Source organism: Chaetodon trifascialis, chromosome 8, assembly GCF_039877785.1.
Source record: "Chaetodon trifascialis isolate fChaTrf1 chromosome 8, fChaTrf1.hap1, whole genome shotgun sequence".
Taxonomy (NCBI): domain Eukaryota; kingdom Metazoa; phylum Chordata; class Actinopteri; order Chaetodontiformes; family Chaetodontidae; genus Chaetodon; species Chaetodon trifascialis.
In genome coordinates, this window is record NC_092063.1 from 22,760,174 (window position 1) to 22,787,378 (window position 27,205).

The 27,205-nt window shown below is 42.9% G+C and overlaps 1 protein-coding gene across 2 annotated transcripts in view; it reads left to right on the top strand.

Moving 5' to 3' along the window:
• The window catches only part of plxna1a (plexin A1a), a 248,462-nt gene that overhangs the window by 94,355 nt on the left and 126,902 nt on the right, over positions 1-27,205 (top strand). For both annotated transcript variants that reach the window (XM_070968471.1, XM_070968472.1), the window contains exon 4: positions 25,922-26,053. In XM_070968471.1, the coding sequence (XP_070824572.1) occupies positions 25,922-26,053 (132 nt within the window). The remainder of the gene's footprint in view (positions 1-25,921; positions 26,054-27,205) is intronic.

The window sequence follows — 27,205 nt, forward strand, 5'->3', positions numbered from 1 at the left end:
CTGGCAACGATATCATAGAGGGCAGGGAGGGACACATCCGAGAAGAAGCGACGGCTTGGGAGGGTGTAACGTGGCTCCAAATGTGCTATTAACTTGCGAAAACCCGGGAAAACCCCATCACTTTGCCGTTAATGGCTTTAGCCTTTTCACTGTCTTTGGAAAAGTTTTTACAGTTCTCAAACACCTGCTGAATGGGGACATCCACACTCCGTGTTGTTGTTTTAGCCTTAGCACCGCTAGCTGCTACCACGGCTGCTTCGTATTCTTTCGCAAACAGCAATGCTGTTGTTATCTTCTGCCACTGAGAAAAAGGACCACACTGGTGAGGCCATGTTGATTATTAGTCTAGCAGAGACTGGGCCAAGCTTGGGTCCTGTCAGTAAGGTGCGATAGATGACTTAACCAGCGCGTCATGGCCTATTTTGGGGCTCCTCGGCTTGCAAACAGTTTCCCCAATTTAGTAAATTTACTGGACCTTTTCATCAGATAAAATGTTCCTTTCGGATCGATTGAAAATGACGTAATTTCTCCCTTAATCGGCCAATATTTTATCGGTCCGATAAATATAGTGCATCCCTAATTAATAACGTAATCTGTGTGAAATTCATACTTATTGATAATAAGATACTACTTGCTATACTATAAAACAATACTTATATACTGCTTGTATAAAGCTTTCTTTCCTTTGGAGTGAAGTAGCCTACACAAGCCGTGGTACATATCACTTCTTGGCACCAAACCCACTGACTTCCATTTCATTATGAGTGAAACTAAATGCCAAAATTAAAATCTATGAATGATTCCTTTACTCACATTTCATGACCTAGATTCAGTAACCTACAGAGTGTTTCCGAAGCCGCAGTGCGGGACTTTGTACTGAGGGAGTGCACATATATGTGTGTTCTCTGGTGTCAGTGATGTTATGAGAGGTTGTAAGAGATTGCACCAAATGGGGGTGTGCACTGTTTTCTTTGGACTCCCTTGAAATATTATGATAATGTTCCACCCTCATATTTTTCCTACATTCTCCCACCCCCACCACCCTTCCTACTACAGTCATGTAACTTTTTCAACAGTTGGAACAATTCATTTGAATCATATACTTTTATATTTGACTCTGCCACAATACACACACAAACACACGCTCCGCCTTTTGTGCTGCCAAGCCACAGAACTGCCGCTTTCCTTCCTCTGCAGAAGCCAATAACAGTTTAACAGTACTGTCACTCAGCAGCGCCAAGCAAGAGAGAGGGATGAAAGTGAAAAGGGAGGAGAGAGAGAGGGAGACAAGGAGAAAGGGAGAGATTAAAAGCAGAGAGATGGATGAGACAGAGACAGGAAGCAAGGCCAGGGGGAGTGAGGAGAGGAAAAGAGGTGGCGGATGCTGGAGCTAGGAGCAGATGAGAAATTTGACAGAGGGAGATGGAAAGGAGAAAAGTAGAGGGAAGAAGAAAGGGAGAGGGAAGCATAGAAAGGAAGTAGAACCATGAGACAGAGAGGAGACCTTTACTTAAGTACAAGTGCAGTAGAGAAGAGAGCAGAGTGGTGGTCGATGCTAGCAGCTTTATAACAGCAGCGTTAGCGGCTAAAACTCTGCCAGGTCTCCATCGATCACAGGTCACCGCAGGCTAAAAGGACCCAGTGCTCACCCTGCCAGCAAACTCCAACTCCCACAATCCATTTAGGGCTTCACCGAACGACAGGGCCAACCTTGAGTCATAAAATGAACTTAATTATACTGTATGTTCAAATAGAGGTAGGATATAATGTACATTTATGAACCAGAAGTGTGATTTCACACTGGAATAGGATTTTGTCTTTATGTATATATACTTTTGCATTAATCCAGAGATGCATCAGCAGGACAACATGCATCCTTTGCTTTATTAAACTGGGTATGGAAAGTCTCTCTTGAACCTGGAGATATCCAGCTTCTATTCTATTACATCTAATGATGCAGAGTAATCTTTGTCCCAAGATTAAATATCTCCTGTACTCTACCTCAGGAGCCCTCCAGGCTCCATTAGCCAAGAGATGAGGTGAGGACGGGCGACATTATCTTAACTGAGGTGGATCACCTTCCCACTGGCTCCATAGGGGTTAATAACACTCTCATCTAGGGAATGAGGTAGAGAGGGAGGGAAGGGGGAAAAGAGAGGGACCTTCTGCGCTGTACCAGTATGAGCTTCGGGTCAAGGTAAATGGGTGTGGTGGCAGCTTGTAATGAAGCAGGCAGACACGCAGGAGTCATGGTCCCTCTCCCTGGAGTATATTAAGCGCCTGTGCATGCATCATTTCACTGCACACATGTGGTATGTGCTCTGTGTATGTGTTCACGCATGTTGTCTCATCGGTGGGAGTGACACTGAGGAGCAGCCAGGCAGTAAATGAAGTCCACCCACTGGATGTCCATTCCGCTGTGGGGACACCATACAAGCCAAATCAGTTTTATATGTGTAGTTAACTCCCCAAAAGCATCTTTATAATAATCAGTCTCATTGTCCTCCAAGGGGAAATCTCACCAACATATGAAAGTGGCACAAAAATAGAACATATCAAAGGGAAAAAAAATGAGACTGATTGATAAATCAATAAATAAATAGTACAAACAATCAAGCATACTGTGTAGATACATGCTGGTCAGTTTTTAGTTTCATTGTGATCAGGCTCTAAGGACAGCAATGTCAAGCATGATGACATTAGCAATTAGCTCAACGCACCACTGTGCCTTGTCAGTAATAGCCTGCATCCTCACAGAGCCACCAGCTTGGCTGTAGGCTCTTGTTTTTTGTTTTTTTCTATGTTGCATTGCAGGGATGTGACTAGCCAATCATTGCCCACTCAGAAACAAAACAGGAATGCTTTTTTTTTTGTTTTTTTAAGTTAAAGGAGAAGTCTCGTGTGTGGTATTGCTGTGTTATTTCTGCACTTCTCACCAATGTCACCTTTTAACAACATCTTACCTGATCTTAGAATGAAATCTAAGTTTTTATGGTACTGTTCTTTGTCCCAGTCTATACATATTTCTATGCATTGTTGATATGATAGTCAAAAATTTTCTCTTCAAGCACTCCTATAACAAGATGTGCAGCCATATGACAAGGTCCCACAGGAGGTGTACCATTTGGGCTATAGTCTATCTCTAGATTGCATGAAATATGCATGTCAATATGTTGAAATTGTCAGTACACATTAAAAATCAGACTAGATCCCTATTTTGATTGCTCTCGTTCCACAGACAGTAGATAAGTCTGTAAGTCTGATAAGTCTCTAAGTCCCGTACTGCCACCACTACAATCAGCGACGAGTGCCAGGTTGTTCCAGACACCTTTCCCCTTCTCCTGTGCAACTATCTCCACTGCAGACACACACAACTCGCCCACCTATATGAAGTGACACTAATGGAGCGTCCCATAATCTGCTCCATCAATCTATCAGTAATGGGCTGCACTATCAATCTAGCAGGTGTGGGAGGAGGAGTGGAGGGGAGCTGTCTGAGGGGTGTATCTGTAGTCGTCCTCATCGTAGCAATCCCTCATAAGGTGTGTAATAACCATTCGCCGGGGTAATCTTCGCTGTGATGGGACAGCTTTCCAGCCAGCCTTGACCCTGGCGACACCGTGGCTGATGATGATGTCATTTCCTCAAATAGGCACCTTGTCTTGGAGTGTGCGTATGTGTGTTTTGTGAGACGACTGCTCATGAGTAGAGGTCAAAGCTCTGATCTCATCTGTCTCTCTCAGCACGCTGATTGAATCGAATGACCAGAGAGAGATACGGAGAGAGTGTTCAGAGTTGGATGTGTGTGTGTGTGTGTGTGTGTGTGTGTGTGTGCGCGCGCGAGTGTGTGCATGCCAGTGTTTCTCATTATTCGGAGAAGAATATGAAGCAGGTGTTCTGTTGATTCTCCTGTTTGTTAGCAGGAAGTAGCAGGAGGTTTCAGCTCTTCCAAGCTTCCTGTATTAATGAGCGTGTTCCTGTGAGGAGTGCCAGCAGAGCCGGACAGCTCGCTCGCTCTCTGCTGTAGCTTTTTCATCTTCAGAATAATGAAAAAATACAAAGACCGTCTCTACCTCATCCCTCTGAGTTCACATTAATTCACTGGGTGCTTTATTGGCATGACGCTGCGACTCCATACAGTGCTGACAAAGACTGTGACAAAAAAGAAATTGCAGTCATTACAGAGCAACACATCAAAACCATAAAGATTACTACGTCCCTCTCGCCTCCATTTCCCTTCAGTTCACACAAGAACTGCATGCTGGTTATTCTTATGGCAGGTGCTCTGTCGGACTGGGCTCTTGTTTTGTATTTTGATTTAATCAGCAGTAATTGCAAAGCAGTTTGTTTTCCTCAGGTTACCTGTTGTGCCTGATTTGGTGTGTTTCTCTGGGTGGAAGGTCAGTCCAGTTTTCCGCTCTGCTGTTTCTGTCTCTGTTCTCCGTCTTAATGAGCGTGCCATTGTGAGGAGCACCAGTGATCCACGACCTGTTTACACACCTTTCGCTCTGCTGTTCAGTTTACCCAACTTGTGAGGCTGACATCAATCTTCACAATGCAACTTCACAGTACATGTCAAGCTAAGTAGCATCTAATGGATGCAGTGGTCTGTTTTATTAGGAAAAGGTTGTTTTAAAGGGATGAAATTGAAACATGAATTGTTTTAATGAAAGGCAGATGTAATGCAAATTCATTGGTATTTTTTTTTTTGCCTTTAGAACCAGGATTAAAAGCAGTTGCATGAGTTAACTACTTTTAAAAAGACAAAGGAATCATTGGCTGCTGAAAAATGTACATTTGCACAAACACTTGAGAAACTGCTCACTGACATTGCACGTTAGAAAATGAGAAGGTTTTTTAACGAAAAATAAAATGTGATGCAGATGTGCTGCAGTTCCCGTTATTGTGTTTATTTAATTGTTTAATAAATACTGTCCCCCTAAAAGTAATTATATTATTCAACATATGCCAAATAACAATCCATTTTTGACTCCTTTTACTCAGTCACTTAATGGAAATGCATCCAAGACACATTCAAGATGTTGTAGCCAGATGTTGGAAAGTTGCAAAGGAATCTATCTCGCCAAGACATCTCCATAATCTTTACTCCTGACACAGTGTAACTGTGGGGTGAGAGAGCATTGATCTGTATGGATGAGAGAGTGAGGTAAGTAAGAGCCTGTGAAGACAGTAAATCTTCAGCCTTGTTAGAAGTCCATACATGAGGTTCATCTGTGTGGTTGTGTTAGGTTATGAACAGTGCTTGGATAGCTAGATGTTTTTGTTAGCTACTGAAGTACATAGGATATTCTTGTTCTGGCCATTCTGGGAGGTGTTGAACAGTTTCTGGTCCTTAGCAACACCTCTAGACTGGAGGCTCATTGGCATGTAATGTAGAAAAAGCCAATATTGCGATCAGTTTTGTAATACTGTAGCAGAGTATATAAAATGACGTCATCGTGGCTGTAAGGGTGTCAGATCAGAAAATGCTTCTTCTTCTCTAACAGTGTATTTGGTCGAATTTTAATTCTGAGGACTTGCAAAATGGTGACCATGACAACATGAGCAGGAATCCATTCATGTCCATTTTGATTTTCTAGCTCCTGTAAAGTTGCTGCACTTGTACGTGTGTTCATTCGGCAGTCATACATTTTGAAAGGTTGCTCGCAAAACATGAGCCACAGTGAAATTTACGCAGTGCTGACCCTCATAGTGATTATGAATGACAAGGGACCACTGTGTACTGTGTAATGTGTTCGCTGAATGTAGAAACTGATAGAAGCTGCATTGAGAAGTCAGTGTCTTTAGCGTTTGCTTGTAGAATGCTTTCCATCAGTTTCTTTTTCTTTTTATCCTCTGTCCTTCTTCCTCCTCCTCCTCCTCCTCTCTCTCCCCCTTTATGTCAATCCCCCATTTCCTTTTTCCGGGGTTTTCCCTCCTGCTGATCTCCTTTGGTCTGTTTCCTTTGCAGAATGTTTGCAGACTCATTGTGAGTGAGATACATTTCTGTAAGACATGGTGCTGTTCGGTAGTCTGGCCTCACACTCAAACACACGCACGCACACACACACACACACACACACACACACACACACACACACACACACACACACACACACACACACACACACACACACACACACACACACACACAGAGAACAATGGAAACGGTGTGCATCTTGGTCTATATATTGCTCTGTCAGCTCTGTCACTCCTTAATTGATCTTTAATAAGCTAACTCGTCTTTCTACAGTTACAAGTATCAGCCTGTTAGTTTGAGTTTTAGTCTTCCCACCCAGTTAGCTTGTTTTCTCTTTTCTCAGGGGTCCCACGAGGCTGAGAAACAACCTCATTCAGAGCTGCCAGTTTTGGTTTTAATCACTGTGTGTGTGTGTGTGTGTGTGTGTGTGTTTTCTATTAATAGAAAGAACAGAGGCAGAAACTTTACTCAGGCTTTAATCTGTTACAGACAGAGAGTCAGATGCAGGAAGATGTATTCATGCTGAGAACTATTTATTATTTCTCTCACATGCAACATTTTTACTCAGAAACTTCGGTCCTGATACTCACAATTCAACATTTAGCCAGTTGTTCTGTTGCTGTGAGGTCGATGCATGGTGTGATTTGGAAGAGCTGATATTTACATGAACGTGAAGGATTACTGGTGAAAACATAATGATCTGGATAAAATAACCTGTCTGCACTTTTCTTCACTGCAGCTTTAAATGATTTTGTCAACCAGCCTCACACTTCAACAGGACTCGAAGCATTAAAATGTTTTAACACTGATCTGTGTGTGTGTGTGTGTGTGTGTGTGTGTGTGTGTTTGCATGCACATGATGGAGGTTAAGAGTGACAATGGCCACATTGTTTCTTGCAGCAGCTGTGATCGGTTAGAGGCAGACACAGACAGATTTTGTGTGTGTGTGTGTGTGTGTGTGTGTGTGTGTGTGTGTGTGTGTGTGTGTGTGTGTGTGTGTGTGTGTGTGTGTGTGTGTGTGTGTGTGTGCTTTCCATGGCGTCCATGTGGTGCCAATGCGACTGCAGGATGGTCGCACCTCGCTAATCATGACATCATGGTTTCCACTGGGCCGTTTCCATCTCTCCTCGCTCTGTCTTCTGCCCTCCCTCTGTCTCTGCATTCATCTCTACTGACGCTGAACTTCCTGTCTCAGTAGGGCAAAGCATCCTGCGTCCACACGCTTCAAATTTTCAGTATTTCTTCCTTTTTCTCTTTCTACCTTCCCGCTCTGTCCTTTTCTCTGGAACCATGTGGTCTGCCAAGGCAAAAGGGAAAATCTTTCAAGTGAACAGATGAAATGAGAGACAGAAAAATGAAAGGCCTGCTGAAAAAGAAATGACGGAGGGATGGTGGGATTAGGACACTCAGAGCTGGGCTGGTGTCTTTTACTGCCTGGCACAGCACTCGCCGAGGCCCACCCACAGCAAAAAGGGAATCAACACATGCCCACATTCCTCCCAAGCTTACCACACACACACAACTGAGTTGAGACTGGCATATGCAGTAATCACACTTACTCTGTGCATGCACACATAAAAAACGTGTTATTTTCCCTGCATCACCCTGTGTAAAGACACTGTCAAGCATATGTAATGGCTCTTAAAAACCAGTCATTCACTGACAAATTTTGGAATATTAGATAGAGTATGAAAGTTCCTTCTTCTAATATTTTTCTAAAAGTAGCCCTTAGAAGAGGTAAAGGCAAGCTCAAGCTAAAAGTATAATTGTCCCTTCATCACTCCAGTAGTGCAAAAATATTGAAATAGATAAAAACAATGACAGTTTTTGCTATTCTAAAAAGGATGGCATACGGGCCATCATGCTAGTGAAAAAATCTATAGGATTATATACAATTATATAGCTATAGATAGCTAGATTGGAGTCCTTGAAATCATTACAAAATATCCTTATGAACGGTAAAATGTTTTATGGTCGACTTACTGGAGGATTTTACCATGAAAAGCTCAATTTATACTTTCTGTTTTCATCATCCTCTGTCCACATCCAACTTCCCCCACCAGGTAGCTTAGGCACAGAGCCTACAGGTGTATGATGGGCTGGAGGTGGACACCGATTAACTGAGGATGCATTGGATATATGTTGCAGTGAAAGGAGTCTGCGAATAGGCTTTGCTTTATTATAGACGTATAAATGAAACAGTCCTCTACAGATACAGTTTGTCTGTTTTGACCACAGCACTCCCACTATTGTACTAGGCTTAGGAATTAGGAGATTGATAAATGGATTGGACATGTTGGTTCAAAGTGAGGTTAAACCTGTCAAAGTCAGTGGAAAGGCAGCATATTCATGGCTGGCTACTTTACACAGAGATAAGGCAACATACACACATACTCCCACAAACACACAAATGAATATTGACAAAAGTCCACATTTTAAGCTGACAGTTTTGTCCCTCTCACCCTCACACATTCCAGCTCACTCGTACAGCCTGTTGGGCCCCTTAGGTCACATTCAAATGACGACACTGTCACTTCTGCAGCAGCCAGCATTCGAGCTGATGCCTTTTTATTCACAAACCTTGAGCTGCGAGGAGTTGGAGGTTTTTGGGCGAGTGACAGGAGATCAGCCCCGGGATAGTGCTCCGTCAGCAGGCGGGACTCAGACAGCACCCTGGCTCTGTCATGGTGGAGGTGGTGGAAGGTTTTGGAGCGGCAGAGAGCAGCCTGAGGAGAATATCAAATTCGGTGACACAACTTTCCTGTCCGAATTTATTCCCCTCTTTTCTGCTCATCTTCACTCACCACTCGTGCTTTCTCTCATCCTTCCCTCTGTCTGTCTTTTGAATTAAGATGCTGCTACTTTCTGCAACTGCTACTGCGTTACTACTGATAGTGTTACTGTTGGTAAGTCTACCTTATTATATTATTACTATTATCATTATATAGATTTTAAGGATCAATCAAGGCCAATGCATCTATAAGTTAAATGAGAAAAACAAATAAAAAACAAATCACCTTGTCCCAGTGGTGTTGTAAAAAGCATACTGTCTTCTGTGCAGATGTTGCTGTAAAATATTTTCATAGTGTTCAGCCATAATTCCTATTTCTATGAAAACATGACTTTGGAGCTAGTTAACAGTTTGACTGTTGCCATTTATTGCGCCTTTAATGGGAATGTGGCCCATAAATGTCATTATTGACAAGTTTAACTGCGCTGAAGCAGGTGACCATGACATACTGTCGAGCTGTATGCAATATGTGGAATGGACTGTACATAATACAAGCTGACATTATGAGTCATGTTTTGCTGAAGAATACATTTCAGTAAGTTCCTCGGTGCTTCTGGTGGTCAGTCAGCCATGCTGTGTTTGGGATTAGAGTGTGAGCATCATGTGAGAAAACAGTTCTGTTGACTAATTTACTCCGTTGTTTAGTTATTTGTTGGGAACCCCCCCCCCCCTTTTTTTTTTTTGCATCTGTCATGCATGTGTTCATCCAAATCTCATTAGCACATAATGGAAGATTAAATTGCTGCTGTCACCACCTCTGTAACTGGTGGATAGAAATGTATTCCAACGACTGACTGATTGGCAGAAGATACCACAAGGCCTCTTGGTCACACACACCTCACACCACCTGTTCTCTCCTCATTGCCTCCTTCTGTCTGTCATAACCTCATCCCCGCTTTTCTTGGCAATTGTGCTTCTTTTCCATTTGAATAAACACACAAGTAAAGACAGACAGGGAAGGCTATAACCAATGAGTATGGTTGGTGAAAGAAAATGAACAGAATGACAGGCTGCCATCAGGGAAAAAAAAATGAGGAAGTTATGGCAGGAAAGAGAAATTTGCCAGAGAAGCTAGCTGAATAATGATAATAAAAAAAACTGCATTTGCTTATGTTTGGAATCCTATTCAAATCTGTGCCTGGGGGTGTGTTTGGTTTTGTAACTGGTGTGCGCCGGCTGGGTGGGTGGCTGTTTGTGGAATGCAAGGCTTAGCTTTACTGTGAATTTAGCTGGGTATAGAAGTAAAACCCTATATCCGTAAATACATTTACAGCAATAGGGGGGGGGGGGGGGGTGAAGCCTTTCATGGCCTCTAGCCATGCAAGTCTCTGTCTGCAGGAGCTGCAGTTTACAGCCAGGCTTTATCTGCAGTGATGCTGTGGTAAATGAAAAAGATGAGTAAAGTATTGTATGACCCCGAGACATGAGGCAGCAGTATACACAGAAATCTATTACATTTGTGCAAAAAGCATTGATTTATATGGGCCCTTAAACAAATCCATCCTCCAATAACTTGGTCCAGTTTGATGCTATTCACTGTAATGTACACTATGAATTCACATCATAAAGATTTTTATCCTCTTGGAAAAGTTGTTAAAGGTTGGTAAACACCATTCTGCACTCATAAAAAAGGTTGTTTGAGTTTAGGGTTGAGTTTACACTCCAGATCCTGCGATGTGGCTGCAGTCCCATTTGTTGCTTGACACCATAAAACTTTTGAACGTTGTATCAGATAGAGTTGGAGACTGTTGGGTTGTTGGTGAAGTTGATAGCATAAGAACCCCTGAAACACTTGTGGGTGGGATGTAAAAAAGGTCAGTGGCTTGTGTATGTGCATGTGTGTGTATGTGTCTCTGCCTGGCACTGTAACGAGATTACCAGTCACGGGAAAAGCTCTGCATGTGTATGGTGATGGTGGTGTGTGTTCGCATGAAACCAGCAGTGCTCTGTGTGTAGAATTTGCATGTGAAGCCTGTAGAACCTGTGCTGGCAGCTTACTCGACGAAGATAATGGTTGGTTCACGCCTCGGTTCTGAGGGCTCGTTCCAACCACACGAGCACAGACTCTATGGATTGCAGTGTCAGTGTGTCAGGTGGTAGGTCCACCACTTAGGTCCAACTTGCACACTTCAACAACTGTCAGATGAATTACTTTGAAATTTTGTAGACGTTCACATGGCCACCAGAGGACTGACTTTGGCGACTTTTCCTCTCCCAGGTTAATTTGAGTGAAATATCTCAGCACCTGTTTGATGAATTTCCATGACATTAGGTACAGACAATATCTCAGCATCTATTTGATGATGCTTTGACTTCATCTCACACCACCATCAGGTCAAAAGATTGATTGGTCCAACATCAAAAACATCCCCCAAATACCTGCAAAACTAACAAAGGTGCCATGAGCCTTAGCTGTAGTTTGGTGCTAATTGGCAAATGTTAGCATGTTAACCCGCGAAATTTACATGGTGAACATTGCGCTTGCTAAACATGAGCATGTTAGGATTGTCAGTGTGAGAGCATTAGCATGCTGACGTTAGCATTTAGCTCTGTGACAGGGTTCGTCCTCCCTGAGTCATCACAATAAATTCTTACATTTGTTGTTTTATTCGGTTGGTTCTGTGGGCTGAAGTTTTGTTTTGTGTAGCCGGTGCTGTTATTGCATGTTCAATCATGGTGGAACTCTCTGCTCACCATGTCATGTGTCCCAAACAAACTGGAAGTATCACTGTACCAGCTCACGAATTCAAGAATAAAATACAAAGTAGATGAGCAGTTTTCACCCACCAGTTTTATTTGTATTTTCAATCTGGGAATAAAAAAAAGCTGTGTGATAATGCCAAAAATCTCGTCCAGTTCTCCAGAGAATACTGGCACAGAAGTAGATCACATTCACTGGTAGTTTGCTGAAAACTTGTGCAACAATTGGGAGGAAATATAATTCAGTGTTTTTTTGTCAGCCCATCTTATAATAAAGACGGGTTTTTATAATGTAAGAGTACAATTTGTTTGTCTTTACTCTGAACTTCAACTCCCATGATGCTTTGACAGTGTGCCAGTGGCTGTGTACATGGAGAGGGATTGTAGACCTAACATGACACTGCCACTGATATACTGATACCTAACTGTATCAAACCTGGTGTTAGTTACAGATAGGACCAGTGTCTGGTTACAGCTCCTCTTACACTCATTACACTGATGGACTGTAACTCTATCTCACACTTGCACACACACGTGCATGCACACACACACACCCCTGCTGGTAATTAATCGACACATGAGTTACGGCCCATGTAAACCCAAGGGAGTGTTATCAGGAAACACACCAATAAAGAGTGCACGCACACACGTACAGTACACACACGTGTCTGTAATAAGCCCTGATCACATGTACATACACTCAGAGCTTCCACATGTGCTCTCCAATTACACACACACAAACTTGTAAGAGTATTCATAATGAACATAAATTGAATGATGAGTCACTGCTGTTGGTTTGTCATCTTATCCTGCTACAGTACTTCCTGAAGCAATTTTATCCATCTGTGCGTGCGTGCGTGCGTGCGTGCGTGCCTGCCTGCGTGTGTGCGTGCATATGCTGTACGTGGGAGCAAAGTTAAGTGTATCCATGAGTGTGCATCAGTTCTGGAGAATTTAGATGTTATGCACACAAGCTATACCACTATACCAACACTATGGATAATAAGGAATGTGTGTATTATTTCAAGTTCTCTTTATTTATGTGTGTGTGTGTGTGTGTGTGTGTGTGTGTGAGAGAGAGAGAGAGAGACAGAGAGAAAGAGAACAAGAGGGATAAAGTATGGTGGGATTCCTGTGTGAGTAAAGGACAGCCAGAGGCAGAGAAAGATTGTTTCATTTATGTGTGTGTGTGTGTGTGTGTGTGTGTGTTGGCAGTGATCGTTCCCTCAAAGCACATTCCACCACAGACCACAAAATCCCTCTGTGTCCTCTCTCTAGCCTTCCTCACTCTTTCTTTCTGTTTATTCTCTCTTATCTCTCCCTCCATCTTTCGCTCTCATCCTTCCTCCAGCCCTCCACATCTCTCTTTCCCTTCAGTGTCCTCTCTTTTTTTTCCTCTCACCTTCTGTGTTCTGTCTTGGAAATTTGTCCCCGTGGATTCAAACTCAGCAGAGTGACAGAGTTTCTCTTGGCAGAGGACAGTTCAGTAAAGAGCTTAAATCAGTCTGTGTTTGGTTATAGAGGAGTTAGATTTATTTGACGACATTGAATTAATAAAAGAACCCACACGCTTTCAAAAAACCTGTGAAATGATGTAGACCTAAAGACTTACTCCAGCCGTTAACCTCTCACATCAGCATGAGTCCCCTCTTCCTAATCGGCCCTGCCCCGACAGCTGTCTACACACTGTAAAATTCACAGACATTTTAGCTACTAAAATATGGCTTCCTGTTCGGGGAATCAGTCATTTTTGGCTAACAGGGCTGCAGGGTACTTTTTTTTCCCCACTGTTGCTTCTTCTCTTGTTTTCCCTTCTGCTGTGATACCTCCATGCAGACACACTTACTGCACGGTGGTGACACCACCAGGGGAGTGTGTTATTGTCTCCCACCGTATGGCTTTTTTAAATGGCAATTTGAAGCTCCGCTGGCTCTATAATTAGCCGTGAGCTCCCTCAGGAGAGGAAAAAAACTGGCTTATCATCTCTCCTTTGTAATTACACATCCGAGTAGGGCGACAGACACACATATAAGCAGACACGAGTGCAGCCAGATGCACAGACATAGGAGGGGTGTGCATTTATCAGCATCTACATGCACATTTATTGGTTTATCACCTGTGCTCATACCAACGTTTAAGTGTCTCTGCCAGTCTGACTTTCTGCCTGTTTGCTAAAGGAAGTGACTTTTAGTTTTCATGTCAACAGCTGTGACAAATATGCAAAAACTGAGATGAATGACAGCACAGCAGGAGAACAGACAGTCCGAAAATATAAGTGCTGCTTTTCTTTGCCAGAGCCCTCCCTGCATGTCTCATCCCAGTGCAGTCATGAGGCTCTTATACAGCAGCAGATAGACATAAAGAGGAAGACAGAGCGCGTTAGAGGCAGAGGTTATTAATCTGACTGTCCGCTGCTCTTCCTGTTGCCAAGACAAGAAAGTTGTGATGACAAGGAGGGAGAAAATGCAGAGTGCAAGAGAAAGACAACAATGAAATCATGTTGCAACTGTCCCCAGAGAGGAGCTGCCTCGAACATATTCTGATTGATCTGATCATTGCTAACCCAGTCCGAACTACAGTCTCGTTATACTTGTTTCATTCCTTGTATTTTTTTTTAGTTCTTAATTATTTGTGCTATTTTTTTTTAAGTCATAATATTATACTATTAGCTGGCAGTTTGTTGGTGTAGATAAAGGCTTTTTCTACTCAATAGTAGCTGGATATTCAGACCCTGCACAATACCCAGGTCCGCCCATTCATTCAGCTAGTGCGAGCAGTTTTGTGGATTCCAGTAATGAAAGTGGAACTAGCGCTGATGTTAGCACCAAGCTATCAACTGCAGCAGGCACAAGTGCTGCCACCACCATGCCATCATATTCTGCAATCTCCTCTCCTCTCCACCACTTCCGGGGTCTGGTTCACTCTCAGAACCAGGTGGCAGGTACCTTCTCCTAACCTCATCTTGGAGTATTAGTGTACAGTGTAATTTCAGATGGCCTTGGTGTGGATAAACGCAAATGGGTACACCTGGATAGTTTTCCATTTTGGCTACTCAAAAGGGGGGAAAAAAGCACTTTTCCAGTGCATGGTACTACAGCAGATCCTGGCTTGAGTACTCTGTGAAAGGTGATGCTGTGTACCGTTTCCCCTGTAGGCAGTTTAGGGCTCATGCATCAGCTGAATTAACATTTACACTTGTGGCTGTGAGAACTCTTCTTTGATTTTGAAAAGCATGTTCAATGAGCACCGAAGAAACATGTCACACCTCCAGAAAGCTCATTTAATTCAGCTTACTTTAGAGAAGGACCTGACCAAGAAATGCCAGACAGACAGTTTACTGAGGAGATTCTTTTCATCTGGGCATTGCTGGCAGCAGCTTTATGAGACCCAGCCTGAGCCAGTGAGGTCTAAGTAGGGTACGATCATATTAGATTTATCATTTTGTGCAAGTTGTTTTCCTGAATTGTCTTCCAGCTTTAATGTGGTTAAAAATATTGACTTTTTTTTCCAGTGCATGTTTGCCAATATCGAGTAATAGATACACAAGAATAGAATAAAATGTCCCCTGAGCTGCAAGCTGCCCTGATCTTGTCCAGTGCTGTCCATGGTGCTGATGCAAAGGTCACAATGTTGCTGTTTTAGAGACTTTGTTTTGCACTAATAACTGATTATAGTCTCAGACTGCTTGTGTATGATTTGTGAGTTGAATAGTTGGGTGAAACTACAGGACTTCTGCATTCTGCACCATTCTTATAAACAATGGGCTGTGGGCTCACAATTAATTCATATCGACTGAACCAAATTGTAAAATTAAAAACTACTCTAAATACGCACGTTTTCATGGTAGTCTTTTAACCTGTAAACCTACATAATATTGACCTATTCAATATCAATCCTTTGTTGCATTTAAAACCTGAGTAAAAAAAGATGCCTATGATGCATTAAGGAACAAAGGGAAGAAAGAAAAGGGGGGCAAAAACCTGCAGGATGTCAGTGAAACTATGTTGAATGATTCTGTCTGTCGGTCACTGAAGTCTCATTAAGTCAATTCTCATAATGGCAGCACAAGCAATCACTGATGATCTGTGTGTCACTGCTGCTTTTCAATATCTTTTAATCTTATGCTCGGCCAGCTTAAGTAACTTTGATGAGTCTGTGTCCTTAGTAACTCTGAACAAGGAGGGAGGAGGAGGAGGATGAAGAGGAGGAGGGGTAGGAAGGGAGACTGGAATGAAAGCTTGGGTGTGAAAGCTACTGTGGTAGATAGAGATTTGCTTTTTGTTTGTACTTCTGCATTTCTTATTATCTTACCCACTCAAATTAGTAATTTACGCCTCTTCTGTCTCTTTAATTGCTTTTTATAATGTACATCACCTCACAAACAAGCCAGCGTAAAACAAGTATCAAACTAAATGATACACTGCTAATACAAACACACACACACACACACACAGAAACATTTCCTGAGGCTCTTCACTCACTTTTGGGTGTGGCTGTATATGGATTCATATATGTGTGTGTGTGTGTGTGTGTGTGTGTGTGTGTGTGTGTGTGTGTGTGTGTGTGTGTGTGTGTGTGTGTGTGTGTGTGTGTGTGTGTGTGTGTGTGTAACTTTGATAAGCTTGTGGCCTTTGAAGCAAGGCTGTCCAAAATGTGTCACTCTCATTGCTCTCTCTCTCTCTCACTCCTGTCTCTCTCTCTCTGCATCCCAGAATTAATCGCCGTGGCAACAGGCCAGAGGAGGAGAGCAAAGAGAAAGAAGGAGAGAGACATTTATCATTCGTTTCAGTAGACGCTCACCCTGTGACCGCACCGTGACATTGTTTTCTTTATTTAGTTCATTCAGGGCAGCAGCTGATAATTTATACGCACTACCCTTTCAATAATGAGTCGTCGCCTTCTCGAGGTGGGCCAGGCTCTAGTATGCGTGCACACACACACACACACACACACACACACACACACACACACACACACACACATATAAAATGCTCAGTAAACATTGAGGTCTTGACCGCTCTTTGTCAAAGTCAGCACACACACACACACACACACACACACACACGCACACACACACACACACACACACACACACACACACACACACTGAACGAGTGGCAGTGATGAAGTATTGTTTCCTCCTGGTGTTTGCTGCACTCTGGCTGATCCAACGGAACATAACTGTGTGTGTGTGTGTGTGTGTGTGTGTGTGTGTGTGTGTGTGTGTGTGTGAACATACAAAGTTTGTGTGTAGCATCTATTGGAATTTTATCCTTGAAATTCCTTTTACTTTTAAATCCATACTTCTCTGTTTACCTTGAAGACAGCGGTACAGCAGTCCTCAAGGCCCACACCTCTCTGCTCTTGACAAATTGAGCTAGTTTAGCAGTAGTTTCACTACTCACTGCAGGGCAAAAACACGCACACACACGTACACTCACACCTACACACCCTGCTAGGCTGCGCTGTATACAAGTGTGTTCTGCTTGGCTGCTCATGTGTGTCAGCTGAGCTGGTACATCAAGGGAAAAAAATGCAAAAGAGAGGGAGTGTGACAAGCCGAAGAGAGAGCGGGATGAGAGAGGGACAGATGGATAGAAAGAGGCAGAGGAAAACAAAAGAGAAATGCAATTGTTTCCAAAGCTCAGAGGAGCAAGCGAGGGGTGGTGGCGCCAGATCAGATACTGCGAGGGAAGTGAAACGCTGTGCAGATGCAAATACACACACACACACACACACACACACACACACACACACACACACACACTTGTGTATCACTGATAGAGCTAGGGAGATGAAGATTTGTCCTCACTTGTCGTCATCTCAGAGCTGTCAAGATAAAAATATTATGGTGGGAGTGTGAAAACAATAGCTCAGGGCCAGCAGTTATATTTGGGTGCAGAAATGCATCCTCCGTCCTGATCGCTGTCTCTCCATTGACCGAGGCTCTGTGTTTCACCTTGAAATCCTCTGCCTCTCATGCTACACAGGGCATCCCCAAACACAGGGAAGTCACTGCACTTTGCAGACAATCTGTTCATCAGGACCACTGCACCGCTCCACACATCAGGAAGCTGCTTCCTTGTGTCTGACAAAGGCCGTAAAGATAGTGTGACACTCCCACCTCATTACTATTGACTGTTTGTATCTGACAGAGCTGTTCCAGCTTGACGGTTGTTGTGAAATTGGTATTCTACACAGAATTATTATTAAAATACTTCTGAGCTACAAGAGCGCTTACACCACCACATCAGTAATATTACTGCTCCAGTATTACTGCTACTACATCGTGTTGCTCAACAGTACAGTGGTACTACTGCAGTAGAAGTGGCATCAGGTGGACTATATACTCTGTTAACTGAACACTTAATAAAACAGTGCCAGTGCGTTTTCTGGAGCTTTCAATCACATCATAGAGAGGGATCTCTTGACATTAAAGCTCAGTCACTGGTGTGATTTAACCATAGCACTTTTATTAGTTCCATGTTGGAGTCAAGCCTGAAAGTTATTTGTTGACTTTAGAAATAGTAGTTTGAGACTAGTAGATTACTAGCTTTTAAGTGGACCCTAGACTTTTCCTCCAGAGATGCTGCTGGCAGAGTGTAACAGAGAACACACATATCTTTAAAAGCATTATTTGATTTCAAAATTATAACATACATACACTTAGACTTGCCCCAAACTTGCTATTACTTGCAATCTGCTCACATTCTCCAGCTGGTCCTTGGTTTCAAACCAGCAACTGCACCATTACAAGGCACTCTGCATTAGCGTGTGGATGCTATTAGCTTCACTTTGGCCTCAGCCTGCAGGGGCTGCCTCAGGGAAGAATGTGGGGCTGCTGTTATGGCACGCAGACAGACCTAGTTATGTCAGAAGCGTTCTCAGGTGTGGCCTGGCACAGTGGGAGCGGAGGAGAGGAGGGAAGAGGAATCTCACAAAACCTACCTTAACATTTCATCTAATCTTAAACTGCCAGTGGGCAGAGATGATTCCACTCGAGTTCAATGCAAACCAACTCATTTCAGGACTGCAAATTAATAAGTTGTAATTTTTTGATACCAGCTGAGTGATCTGCATTATTCCACCTTGTTTCATGACTATGGGACACCACTGAATTAAGGGCTCATTTATGAACCCCCACTGGCAGTTATTCACTTATTTTAAAGGAAATAAGGCCCGAGCTAAACGACTAAGAATGAGACATCTTTTTCCAGTGCAGGGACAGAGGGCAGAAAGATGGATGTGAGGGATGAAAGAGGGAACGAGGGAGGGAGGATGGGAACGAGGAAGATGGCAAGAAAAATATGAGAGAGATATAGAGATGAAGTTAACAAGAGGGGCAGAAAAGAAGATGAGAGGAGTGAGAGAGGGATAAAAGAGACGGAGAGTGAAGAAGCAAAGAGAATGAAGAACGAAGAAGCGATCGTTCCAGGGACTGCTTACAGCTTGCGGTTATGATAGCAGCAGGCAGGGGAGCCGAGCTGTGTGTCTGTGTGTGTGTGTCTACTTGAAGAAGGCTTGTGAGAGCGCCGCTGAGGGGAAACTCAAGTCCATCACGCTTGTGAAAGATTAAAGAGGCCTTACACCCGCAAACACACACACACACATACGGCCATGCCAGCCCAGCCTGGCTGACAGCAGAAAAAGTACTGTGCCATGTCTTCCTATCTGACAAGAAGGGTGTACAGATGCAGCTCTGGTGAGCAGAGTTGTGTGAGCGCGTGTGCTTATCTGTGTGCTCCTGACTTGAATAGAAAGAGACGTCTTCTTTGAGTGTCTTCTGGTTATAAAGTGTCATTTTATAGCACATATTCCCCAGCAGGGATGAAAGTGAAAGGGATGCAGTGACATTTTGACGCTCCCAGCGCCCTGCTGTTTCAGTGAGCTCTCCTAACAGTGCTAATAGTGCTAATAAAGCAGGCCAGGGGTCTGGGGAAGAAAAATAAGAGAATAATTCAAGCTGCTGTCAAGTTTATACCTTTGAGAAGTTTTGATGTAGAGTAACTAACTGCTGTTGCTCCTTCAGCCACCCTTGTCACGGAGGCAATTGCATGTGAAAATGCTACATAGCTGCTCAAAACAGCTGCTACTGGAAGGCTAACATGTCAGCTGCTTCAAACACAGGGCTAATTTTCCAAGTGGTTGCATTATTCTCTCTTTTTTACAACTTAGGTCTTAATTTTGGACATTATTCTTATGTCTTATAACAATATTACCTACCAACCACATCTGGGAAGGCGGCGATATCACTTGAGTAGTCACTTGATCGTTGTCAGGTTTGAAAAAGACGAAGGTGAACGGTGAGGCTATGATTCAACGAAAATATTGTAATATCACGATAAAACTATCGCTCGATGTCATCGTGGGACTGTGACATGGGATGGCTATTTACCATGTCTCTTTGTCTCATTGTAGTCAAGACAACCAAATCCCTTCATCCTATGCGTGCAAAAAGTAAAACCCAAATAAACCCAACGAGAAAATGAGGGATGAACGTGCTGATGAGGACAAAAAGATTGAGGATGCTCCATCGACTTTTAGAGCTGATGTGAGGCATTTGGTTTTCCCGTTTCAGGAACTGACAGTAGCAAAAAGGAAACTGACAACAAGTTAAGAAACACATCACATCAAGTCCACACTTTAGCCCATAAGTGATATCAGCACAAGCTCTTTAAGTTAAAAACAAATTTCATATCAATAAAAAATGCTGTGCACACTAAATTATTAATAAACAGCATTTTTTCAAGTAATATTTCTTTTTAGTTTCGCAATAAATATCAAATAGTGGATTTCTTATTGAGGTATTATCATACTGTGAGTTTTTTGGTATTGTTTCATTCCTTGTGTTGTCATGAAGAAGTGGTTTAGATAATTTGCTGAAGCTGTTGGCTTGTTTACAACCTGTCTGTTTATGTAAATGCACATTTCTTGCCTTGTTTGACTTTGTCAATGCGATGTAATTCCATTCCCAGGTCTGCCAGGTTCCCATTTTTTAAACTTAACTTTTATACCACATTTCAAACCAGTAAAGCAGATGGGAGAAAATAGAGAAAAAAATAGCACATGGCAAAACTTGGACATTAAGTGAACAAACCACAAAACATAAAGTTGTAAGATCATGAAAAAGCCAAAGAAACAGTGCACTTGGTGTGTACTGATTTGGCTTCTTTGAAACTTTTCAGGGAGCTGATCTAAAGTCCGGAAGCAACAACAGGATCATCTATATGTGTTGCTAATGCTAAAACAGCAGCAATAAATGTTTTGGCCCTCACTTCAAAGCATTCTTATCTAATCACAACTGACAACCACAACTGATCAGTTTGATCAGGTTCTAAAGATTTATCCAAAGAGTCTGTCTGACCTGAGCAGTGCTGGTGTGTACTGTACATTCACCGTACCACACTTTGGCACTGCCGCTCTCTTTTAACCAAAGCCATCTATTGTTAGCTGTTAGGAAACAGCTTCGTAGTGGCATGCTGTCACCGGCCAGCTGTCTGCCTGTCACTCTTTTGTGTGTGTATGTGCCCATATGTGTGTGTGTGTGTGTGTCACCTGGGGCCAGCCTCCTGTTGTGAGAGCAGCAGTGCGACAAAGGAACGATGATTAATTTCACTCTGAGTAACCTGTCTCGCTGATGTGGCTCTACCAAACAGTGTGTGTGAGTGTGTGAGAGAGAGAGAGAGGGAGAGAGCTGTAGACTGTGTAGTCAGCAGGTGTGCTATGATACCCTGGATGCCCTCCAGTCAGGGTCAGACGCACACACTCACATACACATTCATGGAGATGATAAGATCCCTTATAAATCCCACCTGAACAACTCCCATTGACACCATTCAGTCTCTCTCTGTCTCTCTCTGTCTCTGTCTCTGTCTCTGTCTCTCTCTGTCTCTCTCTCTCTCTCTCTCTCTCTCTCTCTCTCTCTCTCTCTTCACCCTCTCCCTGCTTTGAATCTCGTGACTAGTTGCATGTTTAATAGTTACATTTTTTAGTAACTGTTGGTATTAAATTGAAATTCCTATCATGCTGTCAAAGTTATTAGCACTGTGTGTGTGTGTGGGGGGGGGGGGGGGGGGGTGCTTAAGGCTTCCATGTATTACTTATGTTGTGGGGACTCACTTTTCTTCTGGGGACAAAACACAGTCCTCACAACATAAATCATTAAATTCTATGGTGACGACTTGATTTAAGGTGTGTGTGTGTGTGTGTGTGTGTGTGTGTGTGTGTGTGTGTGTGTGTGTGTGTGTCTGTTCTCTCAGCAGATGAGAGCGAAATCAATTTCATTAGGGATCATGAATACAATGAGGAGCTGTTAACACACACACACACACACACACACACACACACACACACACACACACACACACACACACACACACACACTCTCTCTCTCTCTCTCTCTCTCTCTCTCTCTCTCTCTCTCTCTCTCTCTCACACACACACACACACACACACACACACACACACACCACCATAGATTTCATTAAGGAAATGCCTTTTTCCCTCCCTCTGTTCCCTCCGTCATCAAAGAGCTACTTGAACATTTAGCACCCTGGTTCATTACTCGTCCTCACTGCACATTTATAACATTGGTTTCAGTGAAAAATGCTAACAAGGTTAACAACCTGCTTGGATCTTCCTCTCTTTTTCTCTCTGCATCCTTCCCTCCTTCTCTTCATTTCCCTCCCTTTGTCCAGCCGTGTAATTAACTAGATGTTCAACAGCTGAGGTTGGACAGGGCACTGCTGTGTCTGGACACACACGCACATGCAGACACACACTCAGTGGGAGAAAGAGGTCTGTGTCTGAGAGGGAAGAAAAAGGACAAGGGGGAGTCTTGAAGCGGACAGAGGAGGAAAGGAGGACGGAAGGGCAAAATCTCAAGAGGGAAGGGAAAGGAAAGAAGGGGAAACAAGGTGAAGAGGAGATATGGGGATAAAATGAAGTGAGGACATTAAGGAGGAAATGACTAGAAAGAGGAAAGATGCAAATGAAGTAAAGGTGGGAAAAGGTAGAGGAATGAGAGAAAAGTAATGAAAGCAAAAGTAATGAAAGCAAACAAAGCCACTGAAAAAAAAGAATGAAGGACAGTTTTTAAAAAATGAAAGATGCTTCAGAGAAAATGATGAAAATGTTCAGAGAACATGGTTGTGTCCTCCCAGTTTACCTGACCCAAAGGTGTGACCGGCGGTTGAACCCAGCGTGGCATTAATCACTGCAGCACTCCAGCCAAAGCTCATTACTCCCCTTTGTTCACTTTTATTACCTTGTCCTCCTCTACACCCTCCCGACACACTTCTGTGCACAGACACTTAGCATCCCTCTCTCTCCACCACACCTCCCACCTTCACTCCACCTCATCTGTCTCCACCATCGCAATCAACTTTTGACTTCATCCCGACCCAACTTCATCGCAAACAAATCCTGCATGAAAGCTCACTAGTTTATATTTGACCAAATGCTGCCAAAAACCTAACAATGTCTTTTTGTTTAGTTTTGAGGACTTGTTGGCACATTTTTGTGCACATGTATTACTGTCAGAGTTTGTGTTCTTAGCAATGCATTTTTGTCTACACTTGGAGTTCAGTGTGTGTGTGTGTGTGTGTGCGTGTGTGTGTGTGTGTGTGTAAGGGTTGTAGTGTCCTTGGTAATATCAGTGTTGGTTTGGTAATGAGCCTAATCCCAGGAGGACAGAAGAGACAGAGAGGTCTGAGGGAGGGACACACAGGATGGTAAAGAAGGGGAAAAAGAGGGGATGTAACTCCAAAGTCAGAGCATGGGCTGCAAACTCATTAGGAAAAGTCACCTTTAACTTTCTTCCTGATCCCAACTTTCTCTATGGCGTTGTCACCATAGAGCTGCTTGACTCAGGGCCTAGAGAGACTGCACTTCAACTAAAAGGTCAAAGACATGATGCATGTTTTATTGCTCTGTCCTTAAGCAAGACATGCAACCTGTTCGTGCCTCCTCAATGTACATCGCGCCTGAAAAGAGCGTTAGCTTAAACGCCTGGAATATAAATGGAGAATCCAGTAATCACACGCAGCTCAGCATCTCGGCTCTGCACGACACTTCATCTTCTGTGGAATTGATATGTCATTTTAGCCTGCTTATATTCCAAATAAACATTGTGTTTTGAAACTAATTGATTGTTGGATCATTTGAATGCAAATGGCTGCAATTAATGTTCAGTGCACTCATCGGAGAGCAGCACTGCTGAGCACGATAAATGTACGTATGATTGTCTCGTTCCAAAGAGGTAAGCTAATCAGTAAAAAAAAAAAAAAAGAACAGAATAATTTAATGACTTATCAGCTGTCAGTAACATCAAAGAGGGGACCGTCATGTTATTATTTTTTGGTCTAATCATCCTGGGAGCAGCTATAAAAGCATAGTTAATAAGCACCTTTTAGAACAGGTAGACACTGCTTTTGTAGCTGAGTCCCTTTCATCTTATAGCCTCGGCTCTCTGTTAATAAGTTCCAGAGACTGAGAAGCTGGACAAATGGAAACATAAAAAAGTTCCAGATGCCCCGCTGTTGGCATTTTTCACTTTTACGGCTTTAAATTTAGAGAGCAGAGACGACACGGAGAGATGTGGAATTCATGAAGCTGGTTCCTGCAGGAGTTTTTGCCCACTAAGCATATGATATTTATCTGAAAGTCTTACAATATCATGCTGGCGGTTGCTGCGTTGGGTTGTTTAGGTTGTATACAGTTGAATAAATGTATAGATTCTAAGAAAAGCCAAAGGAAAAGTGGATTATTTGAGGGTTAATCAAAGTTTCTCACTCTTAAGTGCTGCCACTTCCTCAGTGAGAAGTCTGTTTGGACACACTAAGTTCCAGAGTGCAGAGGTCGCAGAAGGAGAGCAGAAACCTGCAGGCTAGTAGACTCGATGAGAATCTACAGTCACCTGCTCCAGTCTGCCGTCCCCTCTGTGCCAGCTGACCTGAATCCCACTCCAACTGCCCTCTGCCCCGAGCTGTAGGGCAGTGCACACCCCCTGCTCCTATCCCCCCTCACTCTGCCACAATCCTTCACTCATCACAAGTGATACGGCGACCCAGGGCATGTAGCAGTTTTAGAATAAAGTGTTTTTTCTTTCCTTTTAGTTTATGTGTGTGAGTCAGTGTGTGAGTGGAAGCTCAATGGGACAAAAGGTCAGACTCGCATCAATAAAGGTTTCAGTGTGTGTGTTTGTGTTCATGTGGGAACAACATAAGGGACTGCTAAAACAAATGACCTTTGGACAGTAACAACTGGGATACACCTTCCTCACCCACACTCACACACATACATGCACGAGCCAGCACACACACACACACACACACACACACACACACACGCACTTTTGAAAGTTCCGTAATTTGCAACTTTTCCGACACAAACAGAAATGTCTGGATGTGATAAAGTGTTCAAGTTTATATAAAATTAGCTACAAGTAGTTTCTGCATTATATCAGGTTTTGCTCTTTCCTGCTGTAAACATACCTTACATGTGACCTTTACGCGGAAAATTCTGAGGTTTTAGACTCTGTCTCAGTAAGAAACCACTCAAAGCTGATTTGTCGGAGCTCTTGACTTTTAACCAAAATGGGCTTCCTCCTCTTAAGCAACAAAAGCGCGGAGTGATGACAGCCCGTCTGCTAATGAACTTTCTGTTCAGAGAGAAAGATGAGGGAATCTTTGGTCGTGATTTGGCAGATAATAACCGCAGAGACTGTTGAGACGATGGGGAGAACAGGAGAGATGACAGAGCGAGTTTAGGCGACAGAAAAACACAAAAGTTGTTGCAGACTAAACTGCTGTCAGGTGATGGATGAGCAGATGGAGGTCGGGAAATTAGAAAGAGAAAGATCCAGGCAAAAAAATGAAGAGGGAAGGAGAAAACAGTTGACTTGCTGGTACACAGGGAGTGATCCTCATAAGTCTCTAATTTTGTCAGTAGACTTAACACTGTAATCTCCAACAAAAGAATATCATTTGCTTGTGTGCTGTAGTTACACCCTCCACATTGCAGCACCATAACCAACTCCTGTGATTCTGAGTTATATAGAATAACAGAATAAATTGAGAACCAGATGAAAGTGCTGACATTGTCATCTGTCACTTCAGCAGCTGTTTTCAGCTGACGGCAACATTTAAAGTACATTTTTAAGTGCTACGCTAGATGAAAGGGGAATTGGCTGCTTTTACAAGAGGTGGACATGTAATTTTCCTGAGCAGAACTGCTGGACATTAGAAGAGACTTTTCACAGTGAAGGCGGGATGAGTCTTGCACATTTTTCAGCAAGAATTTGTCATTGTTCTTGGTGGGAAAGCTGCGTCCAATACTTGATGTCTGAGGATAAGAACAAAGAAATGTTATTTGACTAATCTTTTCAACAATAATTAAAGAAATGTTGGATTGTAATCAGGGTTTTGCCATTTTCCTCTGTCCTCTTCCAGATCTTGGTGAACTCCGTCGTCCAGCCGGCCTTGCTGTATGAGAATGTGGTGGTGAGCAATGGGAGCCCCATCCTGAGAGACATGCTCTTCAGCCCGGATCATCAGTACTTATATGCCCTCACCGATAAACAGGTATGAGAAGCCCAGATGAACACTCAGAATACAATGATCTACAGCCAGGCAAGGTTAGCAGTGCAGCCCATAATGCAGCCTGCAGTTGTCGTTGACAACCCTGAGGAAATGGCTAAATATCAATAGTCATTTATCTGTCTTTTGATTTCAGGGATGGATCTAGTGATACATGACAGCCTTTGGCATACAGATACATGCACCTCGCTCAGTGTGAGTGTGTGTGTTTGCAATGATATACGCACTGCTTCCACATAGGCGTTCAGACACCATCACACACACTTACATAAATATACATTACTAGATCCAAGTAATGTGTGTGTGTTTGCAACACACACGCACACACATAAGCACACATCTCCTCACTACTGACAACAGAGTTTAGGTTCAAAATATGGACAGTGGAATAGCGCCATCAAGACATTGTGAGGAAGTACATCTTCAAATCATATACTGGGAGTGTGAGCAATCAAGATAATTACATACACACATACAGTACCACATACAGCACACAGACACATTTAAGCAATATTAGACATGCACACACACACACACAGTTATAAGTGCTAATTAAAATCAGGAATATTAAAATGTGTCATATATAGGATGAAGCACCATACCACCATTTCACCGGGGATACGGTGTACATGCAACCTTTGCATATTAATTGGTGTGAGAAAAGTGTATTTCTAAATACACACAAGAACAACAAAATAACTTTGGAAGATCCTAATACTAATTGTACTGCCAGTTAGCATGGAGACTTTGTATTCTATATCTCAGCATAGTACAGAATAAAAAAGCTTGGTCCAGCTGACCATAGTGTCAGCAGTTAGTTTGCCAGCTACAGCTGTTCACCACCTAGCCTTGCGAGTAGGCTCATCCATACGTCACCAAGCCACTACAGTCATTTAAGGAAAATCATTGCATTGCAAAGCAAATTTTTTAGTAGCAGTAGCAACAAATGCTGAGTATTATTATTGTTTAGACTGTTTTACATTTTTAATTGCGTTGTTTGACTTCTCATTTCCCATTTACCTCGCCTGCACATATGTACAATATAATCCAGCAGTCTGGGATGTAGGTGTTATCTTGACATGATGTCATTCAGAAGAGTTTGATATTACAGTTCACATAGTTCATCTGCATGGCCTG